Source organism: Propithecus coquereli, unplaced genomic scaffold (assembly GCF_000956105.1).
Source record: "Propithecus coquereli isolate 6110/MARCELLA unplaced genomic scaffold, Pcoq_1.0 Scaffold235, whole genome shotgun sequence".
In the NCBI taxonomy this organism is placed as follows: Eukaryota; Metazoa; Chordata; class Mammalia; order Primates; family Indriidae; genus Propithecus; species Propithecus coquereli.
In genome coordinates this window covers 1,811,199-1,824,543 of record NW_012147897.1, presented here as the reverse complement: position 1 = coordinate 1,824,543, position 13,345 = coordinate 1,811,199, and the positions used below count along the sequence as shown (strand labels likewise).

At 40.3% G+C, this 13,345-nt stretch overlaps 1 protein-coding gene across 1 annotated transcript in view; it reads right to left on the bottom strand.

Moving 5' to 3' along the window:
* NUP98 (nucleoporin 98kDa) overlaps positions 1 to 13,345 on the bottom strand; it is a 102,388-nt gene that overhangs the window by 5,809 nt on the left and 83,234 nt on the right. The window contains exons 24-29 of the mRNA XM_012645568.1: positions 11,523 to 11,680; positions 10,564 to 10,707; positions 8,913 to 9,055; positions 7,163 to 7,384; positions 5,047 to 5,288; positions 1,400 to 1,554 (exon numbers count right to left, since the gene is read on the bottom strand). Coding sequence (XP_012501022.1) covers positions 1,400 to 1,554; positions 5,047 to 5,288; positions 7,163 to 7,384; positions 8,913 to 9,055; positions 10,564 to 10,707; positions 11,523 to 11,680 — 1,064 coding nt within the window. The remainder of the gene's footprint in view (positions 1 to 1,399; positions 1,555 to 5,046; positions 5,289 to 7,162; positions 7,385 to 8,912; positions 9,056 to 10,563; positions 10,708 to 11,522; positions 11,681 to 13,345) is intronic.

The following is a 13,345-nucleotide window of genomic DNA, read 5'->3' as shown; positions in this document are numbered from 1 at the left end:
CAGGCTGGTCTTGAACTCCTGAGCTCAAACGATCTGCCCGCCTCAGCCTCCCAGAGTGCTAGGATTACACCACGCCTGGCCCTAAGACTCTTAATCCCAGAATATAGGTTTATTTTTTTATTTTTATTTTGTTGAGACAGGGTCTTGCTCTGTTGCTGAGGTTGAGTTCAGGGTGATCACAGCTCACTACAGCCTCAAACTCCTGGGCTCAAATGATCCCCCTACCTCAGCCTGCTGAGGAGCTAGGTCTACAGGCATTCACCACCACATCCAGCTTATTTAAAAAAATTGTAGAGGTGAGGTCCCACTGTGTTGCCCAGACTGGTCTTGAACTCCTGGCCTCAAGCAATCCTCTTGCCTTTATCTCCCAAAGTGCTGGAATTATAGATGTCAGCCACCGTTCCTGGACCAGAACTTGAGCTCTTAACTTCTATACTCTATTGCCTTTAACCTTAAAATAAAAAAGACCTTCCTAAAAGTAGGGCTTATGGCAACCTGGAGATATGAATAAATAACTACAATACGGTCTGACAGGCAATACGCTAGTAGAAAAATATATCAAGTGTTTTGGTAGTAAAAAACAAAGTACAAATTAACTCTCTGGGGGAAAAGGAGGGAGAAATAGAATTAACAGCAATCTAGATCTTAAAGGATGAATATAAATATGCTAGGTAAAGAGTGGAATATAATATGGTTTGTTGAAAACACCACAGGTAACTAAGTGTGAGTGGCACAAGCTAGCAAGGCTGAGATGTGGAATATGAGTGTTAGGAATTAACGTAGGAGTAAAAGGTAAAAGCCTATAAAGGGACTTAAATCCTGTACTTATGAGTTTGTTTTTTGTGCTATAAGCAAGCAATGGAGACCTATCTTATGACTATCAAGACTGACTCAACACATTTTAATGAAGACTTATAAAAACCACATTTGCAATTTTAAAACATGCAAAACAATTAGTGAAACAATATTCCTAACCAAATCTCTGCTTTTACTCTATATCTCATCCCTGAGCTTCTCACTTTAACTAGGGCTGAACAAGAGGAGGGGACTGCCTACAGGCAAGCCTCAGGAATGTCTATTGCACATATTAGTTGGTAATAAAGTGTTTTAAAGTTTTAATACATTGTCAACCTAACTACATAAAATTAGCCTCATCAGAGCTTGAAGCTCTGACTCAGGCAGGGCAAAGACAATATATGTAACCTAAACATTTGTACCCCCATAATATGCTGAAATAAAAAATTAAAAAAATAAAAATAAAAAAGTCCCACCTGCTTTAACAGTGCTGTCTCTGGCAATGAGTTTTTAAGTATATACATACTAATGCCTTTTGGGGTTTCTGAAAATTTAAGGGCCTGAGAAAAGGAAAACTAGGCAGTGGCTAAAGGAACTCAGGTACCTGTTGTACATGGTGGAGCATTTCAACGACCCGAATATAGTCCAGGTAAACAAGTCCAGATGTTTCCCAGTCCTGAATTAGGCTGCTGTGCTCTGGAGGTGCTAGGTCTTCTAAGAACCCCTTCAGGTAGTCATAGTTCTCATTAATGATGGCATCTGAAGAAACAAAATATTGAATGTAATGTCTGCACAAGTATATGGTTTCCAAATGGGCAGAGGACATGGCAGAAATCTAAGACAGGAAGGAAGGAGAAATAATATTGGGCCAGACTTCAGAATTACAAGTAGATATAGGCATACTTCAGAGATATTGGAGGTTCAGTTTCAGGCCTTGGAAATAGAGCAAATATTGCAATAAAGCAAATCATACAAAATTTTCCCAGTGGTTTATATGCATTGGTTTCTCAGTGCATATAAAAGTTACATTTATACTATACTGTAGTCTATCAGTGTGCAACAGCATTATGCCTAAAAGTACATACCTTAATTAAAAAATACTTTCTTGCTAAAAAATGCTAATGATCATCTGAGCCTTCAGTGAACTGTAATATTTTTGCTGGTGGAGGTCTTGCCTTAACGTTGACAGCTGCTGGTAGAACAGCAGTTGCTGAAGGTTGGGGTGGCTGCAGCAATTTCTTAAAATAAGACAACAATGAAGTATGCTACATCCATTGACTCTTCCTTTCATGACAGATTTCTCATGCTGTTTGATAGCATTTACCCACACAACAGAACTTCTTTCAAAATTGGAGTCAATTCTCTCAAACCCAACCACTGCTTTATTAACTAAGTTTATGTAATATTCTAAATCCTTTGCTGTCATTTCAACAATGTTCACAGCATCCTCACCAGAGGTAGAACTTCTATGGATGCGTGAAGAAAATTGTTTCTTCAGAAACAACTCATAGGTTGAAGTTTTTTTTTTTTTTTGAGACACAGTCTCACTTTGTTGCCCGGGCTAGAGTGCCGTGGCGTCATCCTAGCTCACAGCAACCTCAAACTCCTGGGCTCAAGCGATCCTCCTGCCTCAGCCTCCCGAGTAGCTGGGACTACAGGCATGTGCCACCATGCCCGGCTAATTTTTTCTATATATTTTTAGTTGTCCGATTAATTTCTTTCTAATTTTAGTAGAGATGGGGTCTCGCTCTTGCTCAGGGTGGTTTCGAACTCCTGAGCTCAAACAATCCGCCCACCTCGGCCTCCCAGAGAGCTAGGATTACAGGCATGAGCCACCGTGCCTGGCCTAGGTTGAAGTTTTATCATGAGACTGTAGCAATTCATTCACAACTTCAAGCTCCACTTCTAATTCTAGTTCTCTTGCTATTTCCTCTGCATCTACACTCACTTCCTCCACTAAAATCTTAACCCCTCAAAGTCATCCATGAGGGATGGAATCAACTTCTTCTAAACTACTGTTAATTCTGATATTTTAACCTCCTCCCATAAATCACAAATGTTCTTAATGGCATCTAGAATGGTGAATACTTTCTAGAAACCTTTCAATTTATTTTGTCAGATCCATCAGAGGAATTACTATCTATAGCAGCGATAACCTTATGAAATGTATTTCATAAATAATAAGGCTTGAAAGTTGAATTACTCCTTGATCCATGGGCTGCAGAATGGATATTGTGTTAGCAGGCACAACAACATCAATCTTCTTGTACATCTCCATCACAGCTCTTGGGTGACTAGGTGTTTTCACTGTCAATGAGCAGTAATATTCTGAAAGGAATCTTTCTTTTTTTTTTTTTTTGAGACAGAGCCTTGCTCTGTTGCCCTGGCTAGAGTGCAGTGGTGTCATCATAGCTCACTGAAACTTCAAACTCCTGGGCTCGTATGTTTTTCCTGCCTCAGCTTCCCTAGTAGCTGGGACTACAGGCACGTGCCACCCATACCCAACTAATTTTTCTTTTTTTTTATAGGGACGGAGTCTCATTCTTGCTCAGGCTGGTCTCAAACTCTCAACCTCAAGCAATCCTCCTGCCTTGGCCTCCCAGAGTGCTAGGACTACAGGTGTGAGCCAACTGCACCTGGCTGAATCTTTTTTTCCTGAGTAGTAGGTCTCAACAGGGGGCTTAAAATTTTCAGTAAACCATTCTACAAACACATGTGCTGTCATCCAGGCTTTGTTATTCCATTTATAGAGCAGAGGCGGAGTAGATTGAGCATAATCCTTAAGGGCCCTAGTATTTTCAGAATGGTAAGTGAGCACTGGCTTCAACTTAAACTAACCAGCTGCATTAGCCCCTAACAAGAGAGTCAGCCTGTCTTTTGAAACTTTGAAGCCAGGCATTAACTTCTCTTCTTTAGCTATCAAAGTCCTAGATAGGCCAGGCACGATGGCTCATGTCTATAATCCTAGTATGTTGAAAGGGCGAGGCAGGAGGATTGCTTGAGGCCAGGAATTTGAGGTTGCAGTGAGCTATGATGATGCCACTGCACTCTAGCCTGGGAAACAGAGCAAGATCCTGCCCAAAAAAAAAAAAAACAGAAAATCCTAGATGGAATCTTCTTCCAACAGAAAGCTGTTTAATCTACATTGAAAATCTGTTGTTTAGTGTATCCACCTTCATTGATTATCTTAGCTAGATCTTTTTGACAACTTGCTGCAGCTTCTCCCTCACCACTTGCTGCTTCATCTTGCACTCTTATGTTATGTAGATGGTTTCTTTCCTTAAACCTCATGAGCCAACCTCTGTTAGCTTCAAACTGTTCTATGCAGCTTCCTCACTTGTCTCAGCCTTCTTTGAATCAGAGAGTTAGGGCCTTTACTTGGCTAATGTTTGGTACAAGAGGCCTACCTTTTGGACTGTACTGGCTTTTGATATGCCTCTCTTACTAAGATTGATCATTTCTAGCTTTTGATTTAAAGTAAGAGAAGTGTGACTCTTCTTTTCACTTGAACACTGAGAGGCCACAGTAGGATTATTAATTTGGCATAATTTTAATAATGGTGTATCTCAGGGAATAGGAAGGCCCAATGAGAGGGAGAGAGATGGATAATGGCCGGTTGGTGGAGCAGTCAGAACACACATATCTTTAATGTACATGGTTCATGGTGACCCAATATAATTATAACAGTAACATCAAAGATCACTGATCAGACTAATACAACAGACAAAATAATAATGAAAAAGTTGGAAATATTGCAAGAATCATCGATATGTTACACAGAGACATGAAGTGAGCACACGGTGTTGGAAAAATGGCACCAATTGACTTGCTCTATGCAGGGTTCCACAAATCTTCAATTTATTTAAAAAAAGTATCTGTGAAGCACAATACAACAAGGTACACCTATATTCTGAAATTCTCGAAAGGAAAATTTGAAGAATTTCTGGCTTCAGTTCCCCAAGGAGGTATTTTTCGCATTGTTGGGTAACATTTCCATAAATAAAGAGCTTAATAAAATTAGTGCATGTCAGGGATATTTCTGGCAAATGGTTAACAATATTGCCACCTTCCCTGCCGCTCAAGCCCCTCATCCTGGGCAAGCCTCTTCTGCAGAGAGCTTTCCCAAAGGGTGATTTGACTCAAGTCTGTCATGTCCTATACTGAGTATCATCTCTGGCCTGACCCATCATGGGGGTTCAGAGGTTGGAAGAATTTGGGGTCATTCCAGGAGGTGTGTGTGCCAGCACTCACCAGAAGCTAAGTGCCGGATGATGAGTTTGTGGCAGCGGTTCCAGTGCCCAGCTTTAAATAAATAGAGGGCCTCCAAGTGCTTGTCAGATTCCATGTGTGCTCGCACTGCTTTGGCCTCATGAATCCACTCAGCAGGCACACAAAGCTTCTGGGTAAGGAAAGTCTCCTTAGCCCAAGATTCAGGGGTTTCCAATAGCTGGCAGTGCCGGGTAAGCAGCTCTCGAACAGCCTTCTCACGTATGCTGTATGAAGAGAGATAAGCTACGTTAAGTCCCATCCTCACTCACGGAGAAGGCTGCCCTAGACAGCTTAGAGTGGCCCCTGGGGCAGTCTCTCAAATAGCAGGTCTCAATTCTTAGATCATTTAAAATATGACTCAAAAAAAAAAAAAAAAAAGAAATTCTAAGCATATCCAGTTTTCATGGTCAAAACGCTGGAAGACAATACTCTACGGCAGGTTGCCCACTCCCCAGAAAAGACTTCCCCTAAGTAGGATCTTCTTTATTTCTCATCTAGTAACACTTCCTTGTCAGCACCTAGAAGATCAAGGACTGCGATAGGGAGAATTCTGCTCCAGAGAGTAGTCATCTGAAGTTCATTTCTAACCTTCTCCTTTCCCTTTCTCCTACATGGTCAGTACAAGCAAAAAAAATAGTTTCGAAAGGTAATGTCTCTTTCAGGTCTTTGTTACTTTTCTCAAGCCATCGGCTTTCCTAATTCACTCTCTCTCTACCTCTAGATTAAGGCCCCTTGAAGAGAATCATTTTATGCCTAGGCCAAAAGGACTAGTCATTTAGTTTTGGACCAGAGCTATTCACCTCATCTTGGACTCTTTTTCTCAACTCCTAGGCTTTTCAAGGACTCCCAATCTCAGCACAGCTGCCTCCTTTTTTATATTCTTTTTCAGGAAATAGGATCTGCTTCCCCACAGCCAACTCTGAAACATCAGTCATCCTATCAGCTGGCCTTAGCATGTGAAATCCCTCATGAGTGTGTTTAAATAAACTTGAAGGAATAGTCTGGGGTGATTTCAGTTCCTGTTATGGGGGAAGAGGAAAGAGAAATTGTTTAACAGGAAGGCTGTGCTAGATGCTTTATATGTTTATTCTTTTAATCCCACAGTCACCTTTGAATAGGGACTAATGTTATGATTTCACAGATTAAAAAAACATAACAGTACAGCATAGTGATTAAGAGCATAGACTCTGGATGTGTGAGTTGGAAATCTCACTCTGCCATTCACTAGCTGTGTGACCTTCAGCAAAAGTTACTTTATCTCTCTATGTCTTGGGTTGCTCATCTGCAAAGTAGAGATTATAAGAGGGTCAAGCTCATAAATTCATTATGAGCATAAAATAGTTAATATATGTAAAATACTTGGAGTATAAACATATACAAAATTACTGATACCATTAATAAAAAACTCCCGACTTCATCTTGTTGAAACTATGATGAAAAGGCATTTCTTCAGTTCTACTTCAGGACAGAAAACCAAAACACATGCAGTAAAGCATAAGGTTGTGTTGATAAATGGAGTACTACTAAACTTAAGGGGTGGTGGGTGGCAAGGGATGGCTAGAGGAGATGGCCAGTAGACAGAGAAAAAGCAGGGGCCTTCCTGTCAATCCATTATATCAGTGTCATGGATCCACTAAGGCAGCTCAGCCAACACTACTTCTGCATAATTCCTGAACATGCCACATGGTACTGAATCTGTGCCTGAGTTAATGCTATCCCCCAACATGGGCATATCCTTCCATTTCCACTTCATTATTTCCTATTGAAATTTTACAAGTCCTTTGACTCTTATCTCTAGACTTTTTCTGATCATTGGTGTTTACAGAGATCTCTTTTTCTTTCTCAGACTACTGAGAGGCCTTGTGATAAATATTATAATTTGGCACTTAATCACAGTCACTCTGATTTTTAACTGCTTCACGTGAATACAGAGATAATCTGGGGTGAGGGCTTAACTGTCTTGAGGTTTATCATGAGGCTCGATATAACACATATCCTAAATAATTAGTTGCTGAATGAACCCTAAGAGACTATGATTCCTTTGGCATTGCTTTTGAGTACTAGGTGCACCCAGAGGGTTCAATGACTTCTCACTTACCTTGAGTTGTCAATGTGCAGGAGGACGAAGATGGCCCATTCCCAGAGCCCCTCACTTTCCAGTTGGCCGGCATAACTGGCCTGCAGCACACCTTCGCACTGCTCTGAGAGATGGGTATAGTTAAGAGCCCTCAGTACTTCCCATAAGTGCCAGCTTAGGCGATAGTCCAAAGGATCTGCCGTTATGCTTCGAGGCTCCAACAGCTGGTTGAGATCATAATGTCTGCAGACAACAATGTGTTGATAGTTACCATATCCAGCCAGTAGACAGCCTGCATTAATAGGTCAACTGTTCTGGTTATGTCTCAGAAGACAATAAAAGAACCCAAGGTCAAAAGCATTACAGGCCTTCCTTCTCTCTGAGACTTTAGATAATACAAATTAAACAAATAAATAAAAATAAAAATCTGAAAACAGACTGGGCACAGTGACTCATGCCTATAATCTCAGCACTTTAGGAGGCTGAGACAGGAGGATAGCTTGAGGCCAGGAGTTCGAGACCAGCCTCGGCAACATAGAAGGCTCCATCTCTACAAGAAATTAGCCAGCCATGGTGGCGCACCCGTAGTCCCAGCTACTCAAGAGGCTGAGGCAGGAGGATCACGTGAAGCCCAGGAGTTCAAGGTTGTAGTGAGCTATGATTACGCCACTGCACTCCAGCCTGGGCAACAGAGCAAGACCCTGTCTCAAAAAAATTAAAATTAAAAAAAATATATCTGACAATACCAATTTTATTTTTTTTTTGAGGCAGAGTCTCACTCTTTTGCCCGGGCTATAGTGAGTGCCGTGGTATCAGCCTAGCTCATAGCAACCTCACATTCCTGGGCTCAAGCAATCCTTCTGCCTCAGCCTCCCGAGTAGCTGGGACTACAGGCATGCGCCATCATGCCCGGCTAATTTTTTCTATATATTTTTAGTTGTCCGATTAATTTCTTTCTATTTTTAGTAGAGATAGGGTCTCGCTCTTGCTCAGGCTGGTTTCGAACTCCTGACCTCGAGCGATCCTCCGGCCTTGGCCTCCCAGGGTGCTAGGATTACAGGCGTGAGCCACCGCGCCCGGCCTTGACAATACCAAATTTTAAAAAGGATATGGAGCAACTAGAGATCTTATATATTACTGGTGGGAACATAAAATGATATATCCACTTTTGGATATAAATGTTCATAGCAACTTTATCCATGATAGCTAAAAATAAGAAAAACCTAACTGCCATCAATAAATGGATATATTCATATGCAAACTCCTCACCCAAGTTTTATATATGTACACTAATATGGATAAATCTCAAAACCATAATGCTGAGTGAAAAAGGCCAGGCACAAAAGAGAACATACAGTATGATCTTAATTATAGAAACTTCTAGAATAGCAAAACTAATTTATAGTAACAAAAAGCCAGTCAATAGTTGTCTAGGGTACTGACTACTGTGGGGCACAAGAGAATTTTTCAGATGTAAGGGAAATAGTATCTTGGTTGTGACAGTAGTTACAATGTAATAATTATGATAAAAACTTATCAAACTGCATATTTTATTATATGTAAACTGTATCTCATTAAAGTTGATTAAAATAATTTTTAGACTTCTAATTCCACCGAGGTTTCCATTTAACTACTGTAAATTATATTTGGTAATTTATATAGACTTATGGCAATTTGGGGGTGTAAGAAAGGGACAGAACCAAGGAAAGGACTCCCTGGGGGCTGATGGAGCACTTAAGTGGTTTTGGTTTAATACCTGGCTCTGGTTTACCTGTCACTGTAGAGTTTTAGAAGGTGAAAGCAGACATCTCGAAGTGGTCTCCGTGAGTCTTGTTCCTCTTCTACCACACAGCCGGAGCCCTCTATGTATGAAGGAAGTGGGGAGCAGGCATATCTGTCACCCTCAGAGGTATTCTGAAGGGAAGAATTTCACAAAGCAATACATCAGCTACTAGTCTATTTTACTAGACGCTATCATGTCTCAATTACTTAGATGCCTGTAATAAGAATGAATTGACAATTCGAAGGAATCTCTCAGGGACTTTAAACTTTTTTTCATCCCTGAAACATTTCACTTATCTTGGACCGGTAAAGATTTCAAGTTCTCACTAAACCCCCATACTTTACTTGCCACAATTCTTAATATATTAATATATTCAGTTTCTTTCTTTCTTTCTTTCTTTTTTTTTTTGACACAGAGTTGCACTCTCTTGCCCGGGCTAGAGTGTCGTGGCATCAGCCTAGCTCACAGCAACCTCAAACTCCTGGGCTCAGGAGATCCTCCTGCCTCGGCCTCCTGAGTAGCTGGGACTACAGGCATGCGCCATCATGCCTGGCTAATTTTTTCTATATGTTTTTAGTTGTCCAGCTAATTTCTTTCTATTTTTAGTAGAGATGGGGTTTCGCTCTTGCTCAGGCTGGTCTCAAACTCCTGAGCTCAAGCAATCCTCCCGCCTCGGCCTCCCAGAGTGCTAGGATTACAGGCGTGAGCCACCGCGCCTGGCCAATATATTCAGTTTCTTTAGTGTTCTTTTTCTCCTGACAAATAATTCTGACAAACAATATCAAAGACAAATATAAGGACAATAAGAAGAGAATTCAAGAAATGATGGCATTAAAAACAATAACAATACTTTAAGCTCAACAATGATGAGGAATATGAAATATACTATTTAGAGGCAAATTTCAGAACTGCTAAGTTGGGGGTTAAACCAAACCCAAGGTCAGGGTGTTTATCAGAGAATTCCCAAAGGAGTAAGACAACATTAGAAATGAAGAAAAAGGCCGGGCGCGGTGGCTCACACCTGTAATCCTAGCACTCTGGGAGGCCGAGGCGGGAGGATCGCTCGAGGTCAGGAGTTTGAGACCAGCCTGAGCAAGAGCGAGACCCCGTCTCGACCAAAAATAGAAAGAAATTAATTGGACAGCTAAAAATAAATAGAAAAAATTAGCCGGGCATGGTGGCGCATGCCTGTAGTCCCAGCTACCCGGGAGGCTGAAGCAGGAGGATCGCTTGAGCCCAGGAGTTGGAGGTTGCTGTGAGCTAGGCTGACGCCATGGCACTCTAGCCTGGGCAACAGAGTGAGACTCTGTCTCAAAAAAAAAAAAAAAAAAAAGAAATGAAGAAAAACCCTTTGATTTAGAGGCAGGAAAACAAAAGTGGGAAACTCAACTGTGGAAACTCATCATATTAAATAAAGTAAGAGCAGACATTGGAGAAGTAACCCTGCCCAGAAGTAGGAACAGGATAAAGTTTCCCATCAGATCTCCTAGGTCCATTTCAATTTTATAGTAGTTTCAAAATAGGCAGCTAGTAACAAGTATTATGAAATGTGAATGATGGTTTTTTCCTCTATAGGACTTATCTAGCAAAAACAGAAACACCCACCAAGATTCCTGATTGCTTTACTGGCCACATATACCTGAAATGCTTCTTCATACATGCTGAGTGCCCTAGAAATGGAGGCTGTTGGTGGAAGCAAATACCAAAGATGGACAGCCAGGGAGCGTTTCCAATCCAACTGGGAGCACACATTGATTTGCTTCTGCTCTGAAAGCTGCCACACCTGCAGGAGACAAAATTATCACTACGGCAATACTTAACCTCATTACTGGATATGTCTGCAAGTTATTAATTTATTCAAGTAATATTTTAAATTATCTGGATGTCAGTGTTAATGATCCAGATATAAAATACACAGTCTCTTGCTGGCAGGTGAGAGGGTGGATTTAAACAAATTATCAATGCTCTGAAAAGAGATGAGAGCCAGTGAAAACAGAGAGCAGGTCTTCTCACTATCCATAGCTGAGAACTTACAAAACTTTAAGTTGAGCATAAATTATGACCAGGTATTTTATTTCTGAAAATTGACTATAAGAAGGTAATCAAAGAGGTAGGCGGTGATAGAGAACTGGCTTAAAATAATTATGGTCCATCATCCATAAATGGAATAGAAGTGGCTATTTAAAAGAATGGTGCCTCATGACATGGAAAACTGTTCATATAGAGTAGGTTAAAAAAAGTGGCAGAACAGCTATGTATAATTGATTTTAGTTGTATATACAAACAAGTAACTATCAACACACATAAGTTGATGTAGACTTAAAATATGTCTGGAAAGACAGATAAATTATTTATGTTGTTTACCACTAAGATGAGATATGGTGAATTTTAAAGTTTTGATTTTTATGTAACTAAATTTTTCTATAGTGTACATGTCAGCCTTTATAAGTTGAAAATATTTCCACTAAAAATTAAAAACCATTTGTCCAGGTATGTGTAATCGTGTGCAATCTATACAGATAGCTCTTTGCTTCAACTTCAAACAACCTTGAATTTACGAGAAAACTGAGGTGAGATTATGGTAAAAGAAGGAGATACCGGTTTTCCAGCTAACAGGGCAAAGATGCGCAGTCTCTCATCCTGGATGAAGCAGTCAGCCTGGAGCTGATGCCAATCCACCAGCTGCATGGTGAGCAGCTCCCGGACTGACTGGCTACCCACAAACTGAGACAAAAGAAGGGCAAGACGATGATCACCTGTAAGAGAAACAGAAGTTCTATTGTGGTTACGAAGGATTTATGGACTTGGTCACACTTGGGGGATTACTCTTCTTCTTTCTTCAGGAGGGAGGGCTTAACATCTGTGACTGCTTTCTGCAGCAGTGCCAAAAGAATGATCAAAAATGTACCATTTTTTCCTTGGGTAGAAAACCTACAAAGTAGTTTAACCTAAATTACATATAGACATATAGTATATAGAGATCAACAGACCTATTATTACTTCTATGACCCTAAGCAAGACACTTCACTTATAAAATGAAGGAGAACACCATCTGATTCAAAAGTTTGTAATGAGGCCAGGTGTGCTGGCTCATGCCTGTAATCCTAGCACTTTGGGAGGCCTAGGTGGGAGGACAGCTTGAGGTTAAAAGTTTAAGACCAGCCTGGGCAACACAGCAAGACCCTGTGTCTACAAAAAATCAAAAAATTAGCCAGGTGTGGTGGCATGCACCTGTAGTCCTAGCTACTGGGGAGGCAGAAGCAGGAGGATTGCTTGAGCCCAGGAGTTTGAGGTTGCACTGAGCCATGTTCACACTACCGAACTCTAGCCCAGGTGACAAAGTAAGAACCTGACTCAAAAAAAAAAATAACAACAAAAGTTTGTAGTGAAAACAGATATCATAACTGAAAACATGCCCAACTAGAATGTACTGTATGATGACAATGAGAAATGAGAAAACCTAAAGAAAGAACATGTATGTTCATAGTATAAAGGAATAGGTGGATCTTTCACCTCTACAGGTCCAAAAATCTCTCTTAAAACCTTCTAAGTACAAAGGGCTGGAGAAATAAAAAGATTCTAATTAACCAGTATGTGAGGGGATAGGAATTTCAGTTTATGAAAATTTCTAGTTCAAATGTTGAGTTATGATAAAAAAACTCTGTTTTACAGCCATTATACAAACCTCCTAAAAGGCAATAGTTGTTTTCCTTTTGTTTCTGGGTTAGTGCTTACATGACTATATAAGCTCCTACCAGAAGCTAAAACTCTCATCTCAATGGGTTTCCTTCACAAACTAATGTGGCCTGGAAGAAAGAAACCATGCATCAGGAATACATCTGGAAATCTGTTGCTAGACCAGGTTGTCACCCTAGTTGCATACAGGTAACCAAGCATGACTGAACTATAATTCATGGTGCTGCAACCCACCTGGCTATGATCTGCTAGTATCCTAGGTGACTAATAATAAAGGAAAAAAGGAAAAAGAATATTTCTGTGTGTCTATAGAACCAAAAAGAGAATGTTTATTGGTCAAAAAATATAAGTATCTTGCTCATTAGAGATGGTCAAGTTCGAAGAGGATATTGGTATATCACAGCTTGATGCAATCATTTAAGATCATCTCTCTTGGCTACAATCATCAAGCAATTGATTGATTAGTCAACCAATCAGCTTCTGTCAATCCTTGACTTTCCACACAGACTTTCCGAATGAAGAGAAAAACGGCAGAATTCTATAGTGCTTTCTCAAGTAAATTTTTGAGTATGACATGAGGTAAGAATCTAAATTCACCTTTGTTGTATGTGAATATCAACAATCCCTGCATTATTTGTTTAAAAGACTATCCTTTCCACATTTAAATCGTCCTGGCAACTTTGTAAATAAAAATCAATTGTCTGTAAGGGAAACAGTTTTATGTT